Below are 22,210 nucleotides of genomic sequence, written 5' to 3' on the forward strand. Positions count from 1 at the left end.
CAGGCTGGTCTTGAACTCCTGACCTCAGGTGATCTGCCCACCTCGACCTCCCAGAGTGCTGGGATTTACATGTGTGAGCCACCGTGCCCAGCCTAGTTTATTAAGAATTAAAGTTCTTGCAATGAAAGACTTGCATTCCAGCCTGGGCAACAGAGCAAGACTCTATTTCAAAAAAAAAAAAAAAAAAGAGAATGAAAGTTAGCCGAGCACAATGGCTGATGCATATTGTCCCAGCAAGTTTGAGGTGGGATGATCACTTCATACCAGCCTAAAAGAACTTGTCTTTTTAAAAAAAAAAAAAAAAAAAAAGGAATGAAAATTGCAAGCCAATAAATGGCTTTACTAATCTGCCTCCTCATTTTTTATTAGGCTTGAAGGTGTTAATGAAGTAGCACCTGTGAGTAGCCCTCTTGTCTGCCACTATCCTGTTTCCTTGTCCTATACACTTGTCTATTAATAAGGTTAATGTAATTTGATCCTATTAATATTTATTTTATATTTTCCTGCAGGAAGTTGGAAATCTGTATGACATGTTCCACACTCGCAACTGTTTACACCGTAGAGCTTATCAACACAAAGTTGGCAACATCATTGATACAATGTAAGAAACTTGATGGTCATTTCCCTATAAAATATTCCATGATACTTTGCTAGAGTATCATACTAGGCTCAACTTGACATTTCTAGATAAGTTTAAGTGCATATTAAGTGGTTAAATCTAAAATGGTTTCCCTAAAGAAAAACTCTAGAATAAAGTTAATTTAGTTGGAGGAAAAGGAGGGAAATGAATAAAGGGGCAGATGAAGAAGAGCTGGCTTCGGCCAGGGATGAAGCGGCTGTGCTGGGATCACTCAGGACCTCTGAACAGGTAGTCACTTACATACCAGATATAAGTCATCAGGAGAATGAGAGGTAGGGCATGAATATTTGAATTCTGAGATTAATTACAAAAATAAACTTTAAGGATTAAGATTAACGTCTAATTCTTTCCAGTCAAATATTCATCAAAAATAGTACCAAATGGTAAAACCAACAGGAATTTTACCTCTTCCTGACCCAGTCAGAACCGTAGCAGAAAACTGTGTAGCCAGGTCTCTTCATGACTCAAAGACTCCATGAGGAGTTATCAAACACTGGGTGTGAGTCAAGTTACGTCTTCCATGACTCTAAAATTAAGCCTTAAATTGATTAACCTTTATTTCGTTTTTCCATTTGTGTTGAGGAAATTTATCTTCATTCCTATTTTTCACCTGTCCTTTGTCATGAGCAGATTACTTGGAATACATTCTCCTATTTGTATGTTAATACTTTGGTAAGAGTTGTTGTTGTTGTTGTTGTTGAATTCAGAGAGATCTAAGCTCAAAGCCTGGCACTGTTTCTTCCTAAGTTGGTTAAATGAAAATTCACTTCATTTCTGTATCTATAAAATTGGGGCTGGGCCGGGTGCAGTGGCTCACGCCTGTAATCCCAGCACTTTGGGAGGCCAAGGCGGCTGGATCACCTGAGGTCAGGAGTTTGAGACCAGCCTGGCCAACATGGTGAAACCCCATCTCTAAAAAAATACATATATATTGGGACTGAATATCCCTACCTTATTGTTGGGAAGATTAAAGAAGATGATGCATGTAAAGCCCTGCCGCAGTGCCTGGAACACAGTAAGCATGGTAGCTCACAGGCCACCATGCACATGGTTAGTATGGTTGAGAAGCAATTGTCTTTAGAACCATTGTGCCTCATTATTTTATTTCCCAAAAGTAGAAAGATTTCCTTAAGCAAGACATAAGGCAAATATTCAAAATTTCTCATAAGCATCAATTTTTGCAAAATAATTTTTAGGATTACAGATGCGTTCCTCAAAGCAGACCCCTACATAGAGATTACAGGTACTGAAGGAAAGAAGTATAGCATTTCTACAGCAATTGATGACATGGAAGCCTACACTAAGCTTACAGGTAAGAAGTAACAGGTAACATAGACGGTCCACCTCAGATAAACTATGTCTCTGAATTGCCAATAGGTTATTTTTCTTTATTTTATTTTTCATTTTTAAAAATAATTATTTAATTTTACAAAAATAAAGAAGGGGTCTCACTATATTGCTCAGGCTGCTCTCAAACTCCTGGGCTCAAGTGATCTTCCTGCCTTGACCTCCCAAAGTGCTGGGATTACAGGTGTGAGCCACTGCACCCAGCCGATGGAAGTATTTTAGCTTCCCAAGGAATTATCTCCTTTTGAATTTGAGTTTTATTTCTGTCTTGTACTGATAAAGTGAACTTGACTGAGTGATTTAACCTACCTGAACCTCTCATCTATAAAATGAGGGTAATGATACCTAGCATATAGTTTGTTGTGATGTTTAAATGAGGAATAGCACCAAGTATAGACTTGACAAATAAGTACTCAATATGCATTATTTTACTTTTATTTTTTGAGACGGAGTCTTGCTCTATCGCTCAGGCTGGAGTGCAGTGGCACACTGTTGGCTCACTACAGCCTCCACCTCTCAGGTTTCAGCGATTCTCCTGCTTCAGCCTCCTGGATAGCTGGGATTACAGGCGTAGCCCACCATGTCCCACTAATTTCTGTATTTTTAGTAGAGATGGGGTTTCACCATATTGGCCAGGCTGGTCTTGAACTCCTGACTTCAGGTGATCTGCCTGCCTTGGCCTCCCAGAGTGCTAGGATTATAGGCATGAGCCACCACGCCCGGCCCATTATTTAACTGTTTAATTTTATTTTTATTTATTTTATTTATTTTTTGGAGACAGGATCTTATTCTGTCATCCAGGCTGGAGTGCAGTTGTGCCATCACAGCTTATTGGAGCCTCAACCTCCTGAGCTCAAGTGATCCTCCTGCCTCAGCCTCAGCCAAGTAGCTGGGACTATAGGCATATACCACCACACCTGGGTAGTTTTTTAAACTCTTGTAGAGACAGGGTCCCACTATGTTGCCCAGACTTGTCATTATTTAACTCATAATATACCTGAATACTAACAAACTGACTTGGTCATTTAAGATTATTTTCATTGCAAAAACACAAGATGTGAGGAACATCAGTCCACAGTTTTGCAGAAACAAAATCTTCAGCTTAGTGTGGGAAGGAGGAAAGAGAGGTAAAGGTGCCACAGGTGGTTCTTTATTGTGGGAAAGTATTGCCTGAGATAAAGCAAAAGAAATAGAACAAAAAGTGTACAGCAGTCAGAGTTAAAAATTACGAAACCATTTACTAAAAATAAAATTGGGCCAGGTGCAGTGGCTCATGCCTGTAATCCCAGCACTTTGGGAGGCCGAAGTAAGCAGATTACCTAAGGCCAGGAATTTGAGACCAGCCTGGCCAAAATGGTAGAACACTATCTCTACTAAAAATACAAAAATTAGCCAGGTGTAGTGTCATGCACCTGTAATCCCAACTACTCAGGAAGCTGAGGCAGGAGAATTACTTGAACCCAGGAGGCAGAGGTTTCAGTGAGCCAAGATCATGCCACTGCACTCCAGCCTGGGCAACAGAGCAAAACTCTGTCTTAAAAATAAATAAATAAACAAAAAATAAAAATTAAATTGGAAAGCAATCCTATAGCTTACGGAATCAGTGGAAAGGCTGGAGGCTCTGAAAATGGAGAAAACAACAGAAGTCAAATGACTTAAGACACAACCAAATCGCTCTACCATAGCTTCCTGCCTAGAGTGCCGCTGTTCTACCACAGCTGGATTCTATTTGCTGCACACTGACAGAATGAAACCTAAACTAGCTCCTCCTAAACTGTCTTTTTAGACAGTTTCTTAAATTACCAACCCTTACAGATTGATATTTCTGTAAAGTATGATAAAAATGAATTACTAGAAAAATGAAATGGGGGGAAAAGACATGTAAAATACAAGCCCAAATTTTTATTATTCAACTTGACAGACTTCACATTACATTTCAGTAAATTTAATCAAAAGATACATAATAGGCAGACAAGGTGGCTCGTGCCTGTAATCCCAGCACTCTGAGAGACAAGGCAGACTGATTGCATGAGCCCAGGAGTTTGAGACCAGTCTGGGCAACATGGTGAAACCCTGTTTCTACAAAAAATTTAAAAATTAGCCATGGCGGTGTGTGCCTGTAGTCCCAGCTACTCAAGGTGCTGAGGCTGGGGGATCACTGCAGCCCAGGAGGTCGGGGTTACAGTGAGCCAAGATTGCACCACTGCACTCCCACCTGGGCAACAGGGTGAGACTCTGTATCAAAAATAATAATAATAGAGAACAAATTAAATTAAATTATAAAAACTATATACATTGCTCTTTTTTTTTTTTTTTTTTTTTGAGACAGAGTTTCACTCTTGTTGCCCAGGCTGGAGTGCAATGGCATGATCTCAGCTCACTGCAACCTCTGCCTCCCAGGTTCAAGCCATTCTCCTGCCTCAGCCTCTCAAGTAGCTGGGATTACAGGCATGTGCCACCATGCCCAGCTAATTTTTTATATTTTTAGTAGAGACGGGGTTTTTCTATGTTGGTCAGGCTGGTCTCGAGCTCCCGACCTCAGGTGATCCGCCCACCTCGGCCTCCCAAAGTGCTGGAATTACAGGCATGAGCCACCGTGTCCAGCTACATTGTTCTTTAAAAATATATACGTAAGGCCAGGCAGGGTGGCTCACACCTGTAATCCCAACACTTTGGGATGCTGAGAGGCAGGTGGATCACTTGAGGTCAGGAGTTCAAGACCAGCCTGACCAACATGGTGAACCCCCATCTCTACTAAAAATACAAAATATTAGTTGAGTGTAGTGGCAGGTGCCTATAGTCCCAGCAACTCAGAGGCTGAGGCACAAGAATCACCAGGAGACAGGGGTTGCAGTGAGCTGATATCAAGCCTGGATGACAGAGCAAGACATCATCTCAAAAATAAAATAAAAGAAAAAGAAATTGAACAAGCTGAGGATATTTGCTTTTAATTTTCATTCATAATAAAGCAAGTAATGCCATATTTTTAAAAGTCATCTTCATCTAGGTGTATTTACATGTACCATTAGTCCCAGCTGTTCAGGAGACTGAGACAGGAAGATTAATTTTTTCAAATTATACTTACATTTAAACTACGTTTTAGTTTAGCTGGGCATGGTGGCATGTGCCTGTAGTCCCAGCTACTCAGGAGGCTAAGGCATGAGGATTGCCTCAGCCCAGGAGGTCAAGAATGCAGTGAACCATGATCACATGCCACTTCACTCCAGCCTGACGACAGAGTGAGACCCTGTTTAAAAAATAAAATAAAATTTAGCCAGGTATGGTGGTACACGTCTGTAGTTCCAGCTACTCGGGCTGAGGCAGGAGGATTGCTTGAGCACAGGACTTTGATGTTGCAGTGAATTATGATAGTGCCATTGTACTTAAGCCTGGGCTATAGAACGTGACCTTGTCTCCTAAAAAAAAAAAAAAAAAAAAAAGAGGCCAGGCGTGGCAGCTCACACTTGTAATCCCAGTACTTTGGGAGGCCTAGGCAGGTGGATCACATGGTCAGGAGTTTGAGACCAGCCTGGCCAATATGATGAAACCACGTCTCTACTAAAAACACAAAAATTAGCCGGGTGTGGTGGTGCGTGCATGTAGTCCCAGCTACTTGGGAGGCTGAGGCAGCAGAATCGCTTGAACCCAGGAGGTAGAGGTTGCAGTGAGCCAAGATTGTGTCTCTACGCTCCAGCCTGGCAACAGAGAGACTCCATCTCAAAAAAGAAAAAATGAGCCACTGTGACTGGCCGACTGGAACAATTTTAAATGGTTTTTTCACTTAAGTCTTTTAAAACATTTTCTTATATTGCTAAAATAATAATGTACCTATGTTTGTGAACTGCCTGTTAAGAACATTTCAGTAGCATAGCACTGTATAACTCTTTAACTCTGTGTTTTCATTTTAATATAACTGAAATGTCATCAAATTGGCAGATAACATTTTTCTGGAGATTTTATACTCTACTGATCCCAAATTGAAGGCGGCACAAGAGATTTTAAAAAGTATTGAATACCGTAATTTATACAAGTATGTGGGTGAGACCCAGCCAACAGGACAAATAAAGATTAAAAGGGTGAGTTGAGTTAACAGGCATCTTTCCATTAGTGAAAGGTTATCTCTGTCCTCCAAGAGGAAACCACTAACCTATCATGATACTATGACTTTGTACTAAGTGCTTTACTTTAATTCTCATTTAATCTTCACAACAGTGTAGGGTTCTTAGGCCTGTTTTACAGATAGAGAAACTGAGACTTTGCTAAGATTAAATAATTTGCTCATGAAAACATGTTTAGCCAGGATTCAAAAGCAAGGTCTAACTTAACTCCAAATCTTTGCTCTCATTCAGGAATTGAAAGTGGGTCTCTGATTTGGGTAGATTCAAAGAAAGTGCCTACATGAGCTTCACTGAGGCTATGGTGACCTGTTTCAATGACTTGGTTCCTTCACAGGATATTAGTCTCCCAGATGGCACATACCTGTCTTCTTTAAGTCAAATATCTATTTTCACCTCCTACTTGTGAAGGATTTTCTCTTTGCCAGAAAGCCATAACACAAATCATACTGATAACCACACCCTACCTCAGTAATTTCTTGGGTTATACTTTACTTCCTCTTGTACTAATAGGTTATTGCCACATTTTTTTTAAATGTAAATTTTGTTTGTTTGGTTTTTTATTTTTTATTTATTTATTTTTTGAAATGGAGTTTCACTCTTGTTGCCCAGGCTGGAGTGCAATGGCATAATCTTGGTTCACTGCAACCTCCACCTCTTGGGTTCAAGTGATTCTCCTGCCTCAGCCTCCCGATTAGCGGAAATCACAGTCATGCGCCACCATACCTGGCTAATTTTGTATTTTTAGTAGAGATGGTGTTTCTCCATGTTGGTCGAGCTGGTCTCGAACTCTCAACCTCAGGTGATCTGCCCACCTCAGCTTCCCAAAATGCTGGGATCACATGCGTGAGCCACCATGCCTGGTGATTTTTTTTTCCCTTTTACAATTTTTCACAGAAATTGCTCTATTTGTTTAAAGGGTGGCATTGGTAGGAGTGATATTTGTTAGGGATATCTCTAATCATTTTTCTTAGGTGCCATTTTCATAAAGAAAACCTGTTCGTAGCTCAAACACTTAACGATGAAAAATGGATTCTAACATGGGAGGCTTGTGTTTTCCAGGAGAGCTATGAATGTCTTCCAAAAGAGGTTGCTGATGCTAAACCCAAAGTACCGCTAGAAGTAAAGCTGAAGGCTGAACATTTTATAGTGGATGTAAGTAATTAGTCCAGTAATAAGTGAATAATTTTTTAAAGATAAAGCACCCCACCATTATCAAAGTAGTGCATGTTCATTATAACAACTTAGAAAAATACAGAAAGATAGAAGGAAGGAAGTCATCTATGGCCTCACAAAGAGAACCAATGTTATTAACCACAAAAAAAAAAATTTATGTGATTACGTTGTCTGTATTAAAATTTCTTAATTACACAAGTAATACATTTTAATTTTTTTTATTGCCTGCATACAAACGCAAAGGAAAAAGTTGTGGGGCCAGGTGCAATGACTCACACCTGTAATCCTAGCGGTTTGGGAGGCCAAGATGGTGGATTACCTGAGTCTGGAGTTCAAGACCAGCCTGGCCAACATGGCAAAACTCCGTCTCTACTAAAAATTCAAAAAAGTAAGCCAGGTGTGGTGGCACACACCCGTAGTCCCAGCTACTCTGGAGGCTGATGTAGGAGGATCACTTGAACCCAGGAGGCAGTGGTTGCAGTGAGCCAAGATCGCGCCACTGCACTCCAGCCTGGGTGACAGCGAGCCTCTGTCTCAAAAAAAGAAAAAGTTGTGGGGTTGTTTGCTTCTTTGTTTTTGTGTATATTTTTCCTTCAATATAAGCCTTTTTTTACTCTGTTGTTGTTGAGACAGGATTGCTGTAGCCCAGGCTAGAGTGCAGTGTCAGGATCAAGGCTCACTGGAGTCTTGACCTTCTGGGCTCAAGGTGATCCTCCCACCACAGCCCTCCTGAATAGCTGGGATGACAGGCTCGCAGTAGAGAAGAGTCTCTCTATGTTGCCTGGGATGGTCTCAAACTCCTGGGCTCAAGCGATCCTCCCACTTTGGCCTCCCAAAATACTAGGATTCCAGGGACTCCCCTTTTCATAGAGACTACACTGTCTTTTCATGTTCTAATGAGAATGCCAAACAGCTTTCTCACATTTTCTTGTTTCCTATAGGAAATTCTTTTTGGAGTTCTATTCCTCTGAAATCTCAGGGCAGTGTTCCCCTTCTGTTTTTTCCCATAAACCTCTTATTTGTTATTTTGTTGCTGAAAAATTTGTAAGTGAAGGATGATCTCTTCATAACCATTCCTTGCCAAATGATACTATGAGTGAATTGCGCTCGGGTTCACTGTCTGTTAACTTGGCTGATTTTGAAGTACCTCAGATCTTCACATCAAGCTGCAGTTTCTTGTTTCACTAAATGAGGTTTCATTAGAGTAAAGAGATCTCATGTCTCAATTTCCTGAGACTCTGAGAGACTTCACTCCCCAGAATGTTTTCCCCTGGGCACTGCCATGTTTGCCCTTGTCTTCAATGCAGTGGTCAGTCCTGGTCAGTCCCTCCAGCTACCATCTGGTTTTTCTCTCAAAAGTACAATCTCCAAAAGGATGTAGGATCAGAAGTACTCAAAGAAGCTACACATAGGAAGAAATATACTTATTACTAGTAGACATGAAAAGAAGTTTAACCTTATCAATAAGACATTAAGTGAAATTGATGGAACGATGAACATTATTATTATTTTTTTACTATCAAACTTGTAAGAATGAAAGTATTATAAAATTCTGTTAATATAGTATGTGAAAATAAAAGTGTAAATTGGTACAAGGCCAAATTAGAAGTATGTTCTAAAATGTTAATTGACCCAGCAATTTTCATTCTAGGAATTTGTCCTAAGGAAATAATTAACTTTGAAAAAAAATACAAGTATTATATTATATTATTGTAGTGTAAAATTAGGAGGAAAACATATGTCTATCAGTAGGAAATACTGTGAAATAATGTAAACATTAAAGTTTTTTTTTAACATAGAAAGATTTCTGTAATGTAATAAGCGGGGGAAAAAAAAAGCAGTACAGGTTGGGCATGGTCGTGCATGCCTGTAATCCTATCTCTTGGGAGGGCAAGGCAGGAGGATCACCTGAGGCCAGGAGTTTGAGACTAGTGAGACCCTGGACCTTACCAACATTCAAAACTGCATTCCCAGGCGGGTGCCGTGCTCATGCCTGTAATCCCAGCACTTTTGGGAGGCCAAGCTGGGTGGCTTACAAGGTCAGAAGTTCAAGACCAACCTGACCAATATAGTGAAACCCCCGTCTCTACTAAAAATATAAAAAATTAGCTGGACGTGGTGGCAGGCGCCTGCAATCCCAGCTACTTGGGAGGCTGAGGCAGTAGAATTGCTTAAACCCAGGAGGCGGAGGCTGCAATGAGCCAAGATTGCACTACTGCACTCCAGCCTGGGCGACAGTGTGAGACTTTGTCTTAAAAAAAAAACTGCCCTCCCTGTAAAATAGCTAATTTAAACATATTCTTCTCTGTTCAGTAACCCCTTTCTTCCTCATCTACACTTTCTTAGCTCATTGGGACCTCTAGTTTATTGTGTCCTCAGCTTCTTGTGTCCTTGTTCTTCCAGCTTGGCAGTGGCCTTCTATCTTCATTTCTCTCCAAATGGAGACTGGGTGCAGTGGCTCAGGCCTATAATCCCAGCACTTTAAGAGGCTGAGGCAGGTGAATCACTTGAGGTCCAGAGTTCAAGACCAGCCTGGCTAACATGGTAAAACCCTATCTCTGCTAAAAATACAAAAAATTAGCCGGGTGTGGTGGTGCGCACCTGTAATCCTAGTTACTTGGGAAGCTGAGGCAGGAGAATCACCTGAACCCAGCAAGCAGAGGTTGCAGTGAGTCAAGATCACATCACTGCACTGCAGCCTGGGAGACAGAGTGAGACTCCATCTCAAAATAAAAAAGTAATTTAGATATTGTGATGTAGTAATTCACTCATTTTCTGCAGTTACTCTCAACTCCCTTTTCCTTCTTTACATCTACCTGGCAGAAGGCTGAACAACCTAAATAAGTTAAATCTACACATCTCCACACCTACACCTGGACACATAAGTGCTCCTGGATATCATCACTGTACAGGCATATCTATAAATTCCTGTCCACCAAACTAAGCTGGGCCCTCTGGCAGGCTTAGTGCGATTCTCCCAATCTCTATAATAATCATTTCAGGCCAGGCATGGTGGCTGATGCCTATAATCTCCACACTTTGGGAGGCTGAGGTGGGCAGATCACCTGAGGTCAGGAGTTTGAGACCAGCCTGGCCAACATGGCGAAACCCCATCTCTGCTAAAAATATAAAAATTAGCCAGGCATGATGGTAGATATCTGTAATCCCAGCTACTCCTGAGGCTGAGGCAGGAGAATCTCTAGAACCTGGGAGGCAGACGTTGCAGTGAGCCAAGATCATGCCACTGCACTACAGCCTGGGCAACAGAGCAAGACCCTATCTCAAAAAATAATACTAATAATAATCATTGTCGTCATTTCAGACTATCCTCCCTCCTCTCAGAACTCCAGCCATGCTTCCTACCTCCAACTGTATTCATCCTCATGAATAACCCAACCTTTGGCTCTTATTTCCAAGATAAACTATAGGCCATTAGATAGCAACTCCTTAGACCTTTCTCATCAAAGAAACAAGCCTGCCTCCATCGACAACTGTATTCAGTATTCCCATTTGCATAGTGGGGAAACATCTTTGTTCTTGTCAAAGGCTTAGGGTAATTCTACTTGTGTTCTAGAGAGGTGTTGTCCAATAGAACTTTCTGCAGTGACAGAGATATTCTTGGTCAGTGTTGTCCCTTTCTGTGGCCACTAACTGCATGCAGCTGCTGAGCACTTGAAATGTGGTTGCTGTTAGTGAGTAACTAAATTTTATTGTATTTACTGTTAATTATTTTTTAGAGACAGGGTCTCACCCTGTTGCCTAGGCTGAAGTACAGAGATGCAATCATTATAACCTTGAACTCCTGGGCTCAAGTTATCCTCCCATCTCAGCCTTCTGAGTAGCTAGGACTACAGACACGTGCCACCATGCCCCGCTGATTTTTTAATTTTTTGTATAGACAGCGTCTCACTATGTTGTCCAGGCTGGTCTCAAACTCCTGGCCTCAAGCAGTCTTCCTGCCTTAGCCTCCCAAAATGCTGGAATTACAGGCATGAGCCACTGCACCCAGCTAATGTTAGTTTAAGCTTTGGTTTGAGACAGGGTCTCTGACTGTGTCCCAGGCTGAAGTACAGTGGCATGATCATGGCTTGCTGCAGCCTCGACTTCCTGGTCTCAAGCAGTCATCCTGCCTCAACTTCCCAAGTAGATGGGACCATAGTCACATGCCACCACACTTGGTTAATTTTTGTTTTTAACATTTTGTTTGTTTGATTGCTTGGTCTTTTTTTATTTGTTTTTGTTTTGTTTTGTTTTTTGAGACATAGTCTAGCCCTATTGCCAGGCTGGAGTGCAGTGGCTCAGTCTCAGCTCACTGCAACCTCTACCTCCTGGGTTCAAGTGATTCTCCCACCTCGGCCTCCCAAGTAGCTGGGACTACAGGTACCCGCCACCACGCTTCACTAATTTTTTGTATTTTTGTAGAGCCTGGCTTTCTTCACGTTGGCCAGGATGGTCTTGATCTCCTGACCTCCTGATCCACCTGCCTCAGACTCCCAAAGTGCTGGGATTACAGGTGTGAGCCACCATGCCTGGCCTATTACATAGTTTTAAATAGCTTAAAGGATATTGAATGTTCCCAACACAGAGAAATGATAAATGTTTGAGATGATGGATGTGCTAATTACTCTGATCTGATCACCATACATTTATGTATATCAACACGTCACTATGTACCCCATAAAGATGGACAATGATCATTTGTCAATTTAAAAAATATATAAAATAGGCTGGTCCGAAGGTAGTGAGTTATCTCAATTGATTATTCACAGTTATAGATTGAACTCCTTGTTCTATTCTTTCCCCCCTTCTCACTACTGCACTTGACTAGTCTAAAAAAATTAAAATAAATTAAAAAATAAATCATATATATGTGTGTGTGTGTATGTGTGTGTGTGTGTGTGTGTGTGTGTGTGTGTGTGTTGATGTAAGTAAAATAAAAACATTAAGGAAAAAAGGCAGCAAGAAACAAGTACCTGGAGAGGAATTTGGTACCTTAGAAAGGTAAGAGAAGATGAGTCTGACCCTGAAAAAGAGGAGAGGGGTGAAGAGGAGTGTGGTGTTCATGATTTTATTGAGACAAGGTCTCACTCTGTCGCCCAGGCTGGAGTGCAGTGCTGTGATCTCAGCTCACTGCAACCTCCACCTCCTGGGCTCAAGTGATCGTCCCACCTCAGCCTCCAAAGTAGCTGGGAATACAGGCGTGCACCATCACGCCTGGATAATTTTTGTTTTTTGGTAGAGATGGTGTTTCGCATGCTGCCCTGGCTAGTATCAAACTCTTGGGCTCAAGGGATCTGCCTTCCACAGCCTCCCAGAGTGCTGAAATTACAGGTGTGAGCTTCAGTGTCTGACCTGTGATTTTCTTAAGATGAAAGTCTATTTAACTGTTGCTGGGAAAGTCAAAAAGAAGAAGGAGATAACTAATACTGCAAGCTTCCATAGAAGTGATGAACATAGAATGTGATATGCAGCTGCACTCTGTCTCAAAAAAAAATTTTTTTAACTGTAATAGATGACTATTAACTGGGCCAGTCACGATGACTCATGCCTGTAATCCCAGCACTTTGGGAGGCAGAAGCAGGCAGATCACTTGGAGGCCAGGAGTTTGAGACCAGCCTAGCCAACATGGTGAAACCCCATCTCTACTGAAAATACAAAAACTAGCCAGGTGTGGTGGTGCCTGTAATCCCAGCTACTTAGGAGGCTGAGGCAGGAAAATCACTTGAACCAGGGAGGTGGAGGTTGTAGTGAGCTGAGATTGCACTGGACTCCAGCCTGGGTGACAGAGCAAGGCTCTCTGTCTCAAAAAAAAAAAAAAAAAAAAAGATTACTGTTAAATGTAGTCATCCTACAGTGCTATAGAACCCTACAGCTAACTTCTCTTATGTTGCTGTAATTTTGTTTTCTTTAACATCTTGCTTCCTCTTAACAGCCAAACTTTTAAGAGTTGCCTTCTCTTAAATTTGTATTTCTCATTTTCTCCTGAACCTTGTTTCTGTTGCCATCACTATACTCTCTCCAGGATCACCAGTGACTTCAGTGTTGCTAAACCCAGGAGACAATTTCAGTCCTCTCTGCCTCTGAGCTGTTTCTTCTGTCTGCAATTCTTTTTCTTCGCACCTAAGCCTGTTTCTCTTCTTTCTTGCTCACTTAGTAACGTCACTTTCCCAGGAAACCATTTCCAGTCATTCTCCTGGCACCTTAGGTTACATCAGGTACCCTATTAGAACATTTCAAAACACCCTGTGCTTTTCCTTAGTAACTCTTATAACAAATGTGGTTAAATACTTTTATAATTATTTGTTGAACTTTAATCTGGGGCTGAATGGTTTGTGGGGACTGGGATTTTATTTGCTTATTTACTTTTAGAGGCAGAGTCTCAATCTGTTGCCCAGGCTGGAGTGCATTGGCGTGATCTCAGCTCACTGTAACCTCCACCTCCCAGGTTCAAGCAATTCTTGTGCCTCAGCTTCCCGAGTAACTGGAGTTATAGGCACCCACCATCACGCCTGACTAATTTTTGTGTTTTTAGCAGAGATAGGTTTTGACTATGTTGGTCAGGCTGGTCTCGAACTCCTGACCTCATGACCCACCTGCCTCGGTCTCCAAAAGTGTTGGGATTACAGGCATAAGCCACCTCACTCAGCCTCTGTTCAGTTTCTTGTGATGCCCCTTCAGCCCTGAGTTCAGTTCTCCTGGTTGTTACATGATTACTTATTTATTACTTTTATTTAGGTTATCAACATGGATTATGGAATGCAAGACAAGAATCCAATTGATCATGTTCGATTCTATTGTAAGAGTGACCCCAGCAAAGCAATAATGATTACCAAAAACCAGGTAACTACTTAGGCAGAACAAATATACTACAGTGGCATATAGCAAATCTTTATAGTAAATTAGCATTTTATATGTAAATTAGGCTTTAAGGCATATCTTTACAATTAAAGTGGGCCTGGCATGGTGGCTCATGCCTGTAATCCCAGTATTTTGGAAGGCTGAAGCGAGAGGATTACTTGAGGACAAGAGTTTAAGATCAGCCTGGCCAACAAAGTGAGATCCCATCTCTACAAAAACTAAAAAAATTAGGTGGCTCATGCCTGTAGTCCCAGCTTTTAGGAGGCTGAGGTGGGAGGATTGCTTGAGCCTGGGAGGTTGAGGTTTCGGTGAGGTGTGATTGTGCCACTGCTCTCTACCCTGGGTGATAGAGGGAGACCTTGTCTCAAAAAAAAAAAAAAAAAAAATGAATAGTTAGGAGCCTAGGCACCCACTGATATCTCCAATGTGTGAATTCAAGGTGATAGTGAAATCTTTTTATTTTAAAAAAGGTTTCACAACTTCTGCCAGAGAGATTTGCAGAGCAGCTGATTCGAGTATACTGTAAGAAGACAGATGCGAAGAGTTTGTATGCTGCACAACAACATTTTGTTCAATGGTGTTCCGACAAAAATTTTACCAAGCCGCAGGTAGGTGGCCTGTTACTCACAAACTTTGTGCAATTTTTTATTTTTTAGTAATAACCAAAAATAACTATCTGATGAAAAGTTCTCATTTAAGTTATAGTTATTTGGTTATGATTTTGAAAATAAAGTCTTTCACTTTGTTTCCTTTTAAAATGTCTAAATCTGTGTCAACCAGTGATTTCTGCCTACATGAGTTGGAATGGATATTCTTTATCATTATTGTCCTAATAATAAAAGATAAAAATGTGAACATGTGAATAATGCTTTCTCATGCTCACCAGTGGCCTTGGAAGGTTAGTCATAGTGTCTCTACCTTTCAGAGGTTACCAAAGCTGAGTAGTTAACTTATTTAACATACAATTGATAATAGGCCGGGCGGGTGATATCCCAGCACTTTGGGAGGCTGAGGTGGGCAGATCACAAGGTCAAGAGATCGAGACCATCCTGGCCAACATGGTGAAACTAAAAATACTAAAATTACTAAAAAATACAGAACTTAGCTGGGCGTGGTGGTACACACCTGTAGTCCCAGCTACTCGAGAGGCTGAGGCAGGAGAATCGCTTGAACCTGGGAGGCAGAGGTTGCAGTGAGCCAAGATGGCACCACTGCACTCCAGCCTGGTAAAACAGTGAGACCCCCTCTCAAAATTAAAAAAAAAAAAATTAGTAATAGACTTTGTGTTTCTAAACTTTGTTACTTTAGTATATTAGTTAACTATTTAAATTATCTGGAATGAGAGTAGAGGGAAGAGGAGTCAAGCCACAGCTGCCAACCCTGTAGAGAATGTTCTTAAAACTGTCTCTTACTGACCTACACATAGTAGGTGTCTGCACAGAGAATGCGGCCAATTGGCATTTATTGACTAAATGAATGAATATAATTGTCAGGCAGGGAAACAGTGCTTTACTGCCTTGTCTAGAAATCTCCCTCACACTCCTGTGTGTTAGGTGCAAAAGGGAAAAAGTATAGGGTGAGATATGAAAGCATAGCTCAGAATGTCGGTGCTTTACCAAGTGCCACAAAGCGTGATCCAGATTAGATCTATGAGGATTCAGAGAGTTGAGAGAGCTATGGGAGAAGCCTGGTGAAGGGGCAGGATCTGCTAGATCTAGAAGGCGTGGCTATGTTTGGATGAGTAGCAGGGAGAAGGAGGAGTGTATTTGGCAGTGGGAGCAGCACAAAGGAATGACATTGGAATGAGTTGAGAGTGTTTAAGGGACCACGAGGAGACCTGTCTTTCCAGGGTAGGAAATTCTTACTGTTAAGTGCGGAGAGGTTAAATGGGAAGAGTGGACTAGATTATTAAACACCTTGGATAACTGGCTAAGAGATTTTTTCCTCTCTACAGTGGGGAGGGAATCATTGAGAGTATTCAAGAGTTGCCATCCACTGTATGATTTACCTGAGTGTTTGTCATCTCCAACTAGATTGAGACCCATGGGAATAAGGAAGTAGAATTGTCCCTTGGTGTCTGTGGGGAACTGGTTCCAGGACCCCCAAAGATGGAAAAATCCACAGATGCTCAAGTCCCTTATATAAAATGGTATAGTGTTTGCATATGACCTATGCATACTCTCCTTTACACTTTAAATATCTCTAGATTATTTATAATAGCACTACAATGTAGGTATTACACATCTCTAATGCTATGTAAATAGTTGTTATACTGTATTGTTTAGGGAATAATGACAAAAAAAACCTCCGTACATGCTTAGTGTAGACACAGCCATCCCCCGCTTCAATATTTTATATCTACACCGTTGCTTGAATCTACCCATGGATGCAGAGGGCCAACTGTATGTCTGTCCTAGGTTCTATGAAACTAAATCACTGAAAACCCTCGCTGCGGATAGACTGGAACTTGGAGAGGCTGGAAACAGAGAGTGAGGAGAGGCTATTAAAGTTGAGCTATGTGGTGATAGCTACTATAAGTTTGATGCATTCACTCACTGAGTGTGTTTCCAGGCCCTGTGTTAGCACCTAAGGTAGACAGTTTCTTATTCCCATGGATCCCATTCAGATTGGGGATAACAATCTAGTTTGGGATAATAATAATTATTATGAATTTTGCTCCATAAATTAATAAATTATAGGAGCATGGTAAGTACTTTGGGGGTGGGGTGGGTACAGTCTTAGAGGAGGAAAAACGAGGAGGATGTAGCTGGTGTTGGTTGGTCAGGAAAAGCTTATTTAAAGAAGGGCTTATAGGCATGAAGGTTGAGTGAGGAGTTGTCTGGGCGAAGGGCTGGCAGCAGGAGATGGTGGTAGGGGAGGGGCTGAGCATAGACACCCCAGGGTTAGGTCAGAAGATGAGAAAGAACATGGTGCATTTTAGGAAGGAGCATAGCGTGTGGAGGTGTCGGGCTTTTTGCAAAGTCCTGTCAGCCAAGAGAGTGGGGAGCATTAGCACTGAAGGGTTTTAAGCAGAAAAGTGACATATTTGTTTACATTTATAAAATTCACTGGAGTTGAAATTAGAATGGGTAGAAGTAAAACAATTGGCTATATGCCAGGCATGGTGGCTCACATCTATAATCCTAGCACTTTGGGAGGCTGAGGTGGGAGGATTGCTTGAGCCTAGGAGTCTGAGGCTGCAGTGAACTACAGTCACACCACTACACTCCAGCCGGGTTGACAGAACAGGATGCTGTCTGAAAAACAACAACAACAGAAAGGCTGGGTACGGTGGCTCATGCCTGTAATTCCAGCACTTTGGGAGGCTGAGGCAGGTGGATCACCTGAGGTTGGGAGTTTGAGACCATCATCAACATGGAGAAACCCCATCTCTACTAAAAATACAAAATTAGTCGGGCGTGGTGGCACATGCCTGTAATCCCAGCTACTTGGGAGGCTGAGGCAGGAGAATCACTTGAACCCTGGAGGCAGAGGTTGCTGTGAGCCGAGATCACGCCATTGCACTCCAGCCTGGACCATAAGACCGAAAATCTGTCTCAAAAAAAAAAAAAGAAAGAAAAAGCTGGGTAGAAATAGAGATGAGTTTAAAGATAAATACTGCTGATTTTGAGATAGGCCTTCAAGTACGAATATCATGACAATTGAATGACTTTTTTTTTCTTTTTTTTTTTAAAGCTCTGTTGCCCAGGCTGGAGTACAGTGGCACTGTCTTATCTCACTGCAACCTCCGCCTCCCGGGTTCAAGTGATTCTCTTGCCTCAGCTTCCCAAGTAGCTGGGATTACAGGCATGCGCCACCACACCCAGCTAATTTTTGTATTTTTAGTAGAGATGGGGTCTCATGACATTGCCCAGGCTGGTCTTCAATTCCCAACCTCGAGCAATTTGCCTGCCTTGGCCTCCCAAAGTGCTGGGATTACAGGAGTGAGCCACCACACTCAGCCTGAATGATTACCTTTACTGAGGTCAAGAGTTCGAGACCAGCCTGCCCGACATGGTGAAACCCCATCTCTACTAAAAACACAAAAATTAGCCATGGTGGTGCACCCTATAATCCCAGCTACTTGGGAGACTTCGGTGGGAGAATCGTTTGAACCCTGAAGGTGGAGGTTGCAGTGAGCCAAAATCATGCCACTGCACTACAGCCTAGGTAACAGAGCAAGATTAAAATTAAATAAATAAAAAATTTTAAAAACTGCTTTTAATGGTTCTGTCAAGTCAAATACAGTGTAATTCAACAGAAGAAATTTAACATGGGGGATGAGATACAAAAGTTTTGGCAGAGCTAACTGAGCACAGAGGACAGTGATTCAATAGCAGGAAGCTGCTACCACCTCTAGGATAGGACAGACCAAGGGAGCAGGTGGGAGTCCAGGAGCTGGGGCCATCTACAGAAGCTGGAACCACAGAAGAGTCACTGCCACTGCCACTCGTGCCAGAGGAGGTAGGGAGAGAAAGAACCTGACTTCTCTGCCCTCCTCTCATCTCCAGCCTCCCACCAGCGCCTCCCATTGACCAGATCTAACTGGAAATCAACAGGCATGGGAACTGAAAAATGTAATTTACCGGAGTAGCTCCTATGAAACAGAGTAGGGAGAGGAGGAGTGAAGAATGGGTCTGAGAGCAAATAGGCAGATGAAAAGCACGAATCCTCCTACCAGCATTGTATTCCTGGTACAACATAGGCTCCCTAAGATCCTGTGTTATCTTGTAACCAAAGAGGATCTACCCACAAGCTCAGAACAGTTTAGCATAGAGTCGGGTGTTAGGAGGCCTTGCTTCTTACTGCTCTGGTTTCAGGTCATTGTATCACCTCGATTTGGGTCTTTTCCTCATTTTGGGTGGAGGAGCTCCTTTGTCTGGAGCCTGTGCTGATGGGGCCAACGTTAGAGCTTTGATGCAGAGAAAAATTTAAAATCTGCAGGTACATACTGTCCTTCCTCCCTTTCCTTGCCATCTTGTAGACCTGGGCCATTTATTGCAGAGGGGACCAGGCGTGAGAGAAGCCAGGGGTTCATTGCAGCCCATCTTTCTCCTGGGAAAACAGGACAGGGCTTGTGCTCCATGAAGGTGTGTGAAGGAGGCCGTAGAGGTGGGCAGGGGTGTGCTCCTCCAGTCATCCCTGCAAAGGCCAGTGGCTGTTTTCATGAAGGCTCCTCTTGAGTACGGCTGTGGTGTTTCTAATTTGTCCCAAGCACAGGGCATATGTAATTTGGAGTTTCCCTAGAATGAGTATACCTAGAAGCAATCTGTATGCAAGACAAGGATGCGTGCACCTGAGACTCCCTCAGAAATACGATGATACAGACTGGCTCTTCTCTGTTCCATTTTTCTCTCTCTTCCTAATAGGATGGCGATGTTGTAGCCCCACTCATAACACCTCAGAAAGATGAATGGAACTACAGGGCCTCAGCCCAAACTCCAGCTCACCTCCGAGAAGCACCCAAAAGCAGGCTCCAGCTTTTTAAGGATGACCCGGTATAATATCTGCAGGCGGTTGTTTACAAATGCCCTCCCCCACACAATTAACTTAGGGGCTTCAGTCATAGAATTCTGCAAATTTGATGACAACACATGCTTTAATTTTGTATTTTGAATGTACACACATGCTGAAGAGAAGTAATTTTTAATCAAAGAAATAAGATGGTATTAGGCAAATCTTATTATATATGAAAAGCATTACCTTGCCTATTTTTAATATTAATTAAAGTTTTTCTCCTTTGGTAGTCTATTTTCTTAGAATAACAACTCTTTTATCTACTCTGAACTCTTTTTTTTTTTTTTTCTTTTTTTTAAAGTGACAAGGTTTTGCTTTGTTGCCCAGGCTGGACTCGAACTTTCCTGGGCTCAAATGACTCTCCTGCCTCAGCCTCCCAAGTAGCTGGGACTACAGGCACGTGCTGCCACACCCAGCTTACTCTGAACTTTTATGATAGATGATTTTTTTTGTTTTTAATGTAGAAATGAGACAGGGGTACAAATTGGAATTAGAAGTTGACATTGTCATAGACAAACATGGCTAAAAACAAAACAGCAAATCCTGCCCTTCTGAAGAGTTCCCTGTCACCTCAAGTTTGAGGATAGTCCTCTTCAAGTCACCCTTCTAGCCCCCTACAAGCTGCCAGGTTGGGGTAAATGGTAGGAGACAATGGCCAAGAGTGGTCTCTGACATGCTAGAGAGGCCTGATTAGGTTTTGGGGAAGATCTGAGAGCTCTGGCCTCCTCGTGAGTGAAGCATGAAGGCGCCTCTTGTTGAGAGATCCCTATCCCCAGTGACAGAGGGATTCACCAAACCAGGCTGTGCCCAGGCTCAGTGGAGGCTCCAGACCTGAGCAGTGTCTTTGTCTCCTGAATACTCACTCCTCCGATCCAGAGGGCCTTCCCACTGCCTAGCCTGGAGAAGGCCTCCGCTGACCTGCTCTCTGAGTATCCTGGAGAGCTGGCCAGAGGCCATCACAAGCACCGTCCTCAGAGCTCCTCAGACCTGGGACTTTGTTTTTACTGGTTCTGGTTCAGTGCATTTTGTATGTTTAAGAGCAAACACTGCACTGCCTGTGCTGAAATTAGTGACCACCCAGTGGGTTCCAGGTTCCCCTAGGTAACTTGATTTTCCCAGCAGTGGAGTGGGTACCACCTTGGTAGGGTAGTGCCTCTGTACCCAGGGCACACCTCATTCCCAGTTCTATAATAGTTCACCAAGAACAAAGTCTGCAGTTAGAGCCAAAGCTGGTGGTGGCCAGAGGGTGCTGAAGATGCAAGCCAGTGGGGATGGCAGCCATGAGCCCCGAATGTCTTCTGCTCTGATGCCCCCTGGACTAGGCCTCCCTGGCAGACTGGGAGTGAGGGGCCCCCCAAGCAAGTAGGGGAACTCAGACCACAGGCCAGCAGATTTCCCAGGAGTATGTCACTGGCCACTGTGTAGCCAGATTCTGTTCCGTCCACATTGGGGTGAAGAGTACTTGGAATGTCTGCCATCCTGTATGATCATTTCACCCCCCGTCCATCCATCAGTAAATAATAAGGGTTGGTTATAATTCGTAAGAGAATAATTAAAACCCTTCTCCTCTCACGCCTACCGTGGTGCTGTATCGGGGAGGATTTGTTCACGTGGGCTCAGCAACGCACAGGTGAGGTCAGGCATGGCAGTAGGTCATACCTGTTTTAGCCAGGGTGCCTCTATAGGGGTCAGACATGTGTTCAGGCCTAAGGTTAAGAATGTCATTTTTTCTGTTAAAATCATTTTATTTCTGTGTATCTTACCTATAAATCATTGTGGTTTACTATGGGATTTTGTAATCCTATTATTGTATCATTGTGCTATCTGCAAAACAACTTGAATCTATTTTGTATGCATCTTTTGTTACATGTAAGGCAGCTGCACTTTATGTTCTGTGCAACTGTTTCATTATAAGAACTCTACGCTATTTACAAGGTTACTATTTTTCTTAAGAAACATCTTGGCCGGTGCACGCCTGTAATCCCAGCACTTTGGGAGGCCAAGGCGGGTGGATCACGAGGTCAAGAGATCGAGACCATCCTGGCCAACACGGTGAAACCCCATCTGTACTAAAAAAATACAAAAAATTAGCTGGGCATGGTAGCACATGCCTGTAATCCCAGCTACTCAGGAGGCTGAGGCAGGAGAATTGCCTGAACCCAGGAGGCGGAGGTTGCGGTGAGCCGAGATCGCGCCATTGCACTCCAGCCTGGGTAACAAGAGCAAAACTCCGACTCAAAAAAAAAAAAAAAGAAAAAGAAACATCTTGGCCAGGGGAGGTAGCTCATGCCTGTAATCCCAGCACTTTGGGAGGCAGAGGCAAGCAGATCACCTGATATCAGGAGTTTGAGACCAGCCTGGCTAACATGGTGAAACCCCATCTCTACTAAAAATACAAAAATTAACCGGGCTTGGTGGTGGGCGCCTGTAATCCCAGCTACTTGGGAAGCTGAGGCAGAGGAATTGCTTGAACCTGGGAGGCGGAGATTGCAGTGAGCTGAGATTGGGCCTCTGCACTCCAGCCTGGGGACAAGAGCAAAACTCTGTCTCCAAAAAA

General features: G+C 42.7%; 2 protein-coding genes across 6 annotated transcripts in view; one reads left to right on the plus strand and one right to left on the minus strand.

Annotated features, from left to right (window-relative positions):
- Window positions 1–22,210, plus strand: part of SAMHD1 (SAM and HD domain containing deoxynucleoside triphosphate triphosphohydrolase 1) — a 69,628-nt gene that overhangs the window by 40,243 nt on the left and 7,175 nt on the right. For 3 of the 5 annotated variants that reach the window (XR_004274079.1, XM_032295017.1, XM_032295016.1), the window contains exons 10-15: window positions 510–601; window positions 1,837–1,952; window positions 5,924–6,063; window positions 7,165–7,257; window positions 14,014–14,118; window positions 14,607–14,744. Coding sequence is in view for 4 of the 5 variants with exons in the window: in XM_032295017.1 (XP_032150908.1) it covers window positions 510–601; window positions 1,837–1,952; window positions 5,924–6,063; window positions 7,165–7,257; window positions 14,014–14,118; window positions 14,607–14,744 (684 nt within the window). In the remaining variant the exon portion in view is untranslated. Of the gene's footprint in view, window positions 1–509; window positions 602–1,836; window positions 1,953–5,923; window positions 6,064–7,164; window positions 7,258–14,013; window positions 14,119–14,606; window positions 14,745–19,505; window positions 20,165–22,210 lie in introns of those variants that run through there. The other 2 variants (XM_032295018.1, XM_032295015.1) reach the window with 2 other exon arrangements.
- The window catches only part of TLDC2 (TBC/LysM-associated domain containing 2), a 33,434-nt gene continuing 16,367 nt past the window's right edge, over window positions 5,144–22,210 (minus strand). Inside the window, exon 7 of the mRNA XM_032295021.1 lies at window positions 5,144–5,234. Within this exon, the coding sequence (XP_032150912.1) occupies window positions 5,159–5,234 (76 nt within the window). The 3' untranslated portion in view covers window positions 5,144–5,158. The remainder of the gene's footprint in view (window positions 5,235–22,210) is intronic.

The sequence above is a fragment of the Sapajus apella genome, unplaced genomic scaffold (genome assembly GCF_009761245.1).
Source record: "Sapajus apella isolate SASKATOON/1434 unplaced genomic scaffold, GSC_monkey_1.0 scaffold33, whole genome shotgun sequence".
NCBI lineage: Eukaryota > Metazoa > Chordata > Mammalia > Primates > Cebidae > Sapajus > Sapajus apella.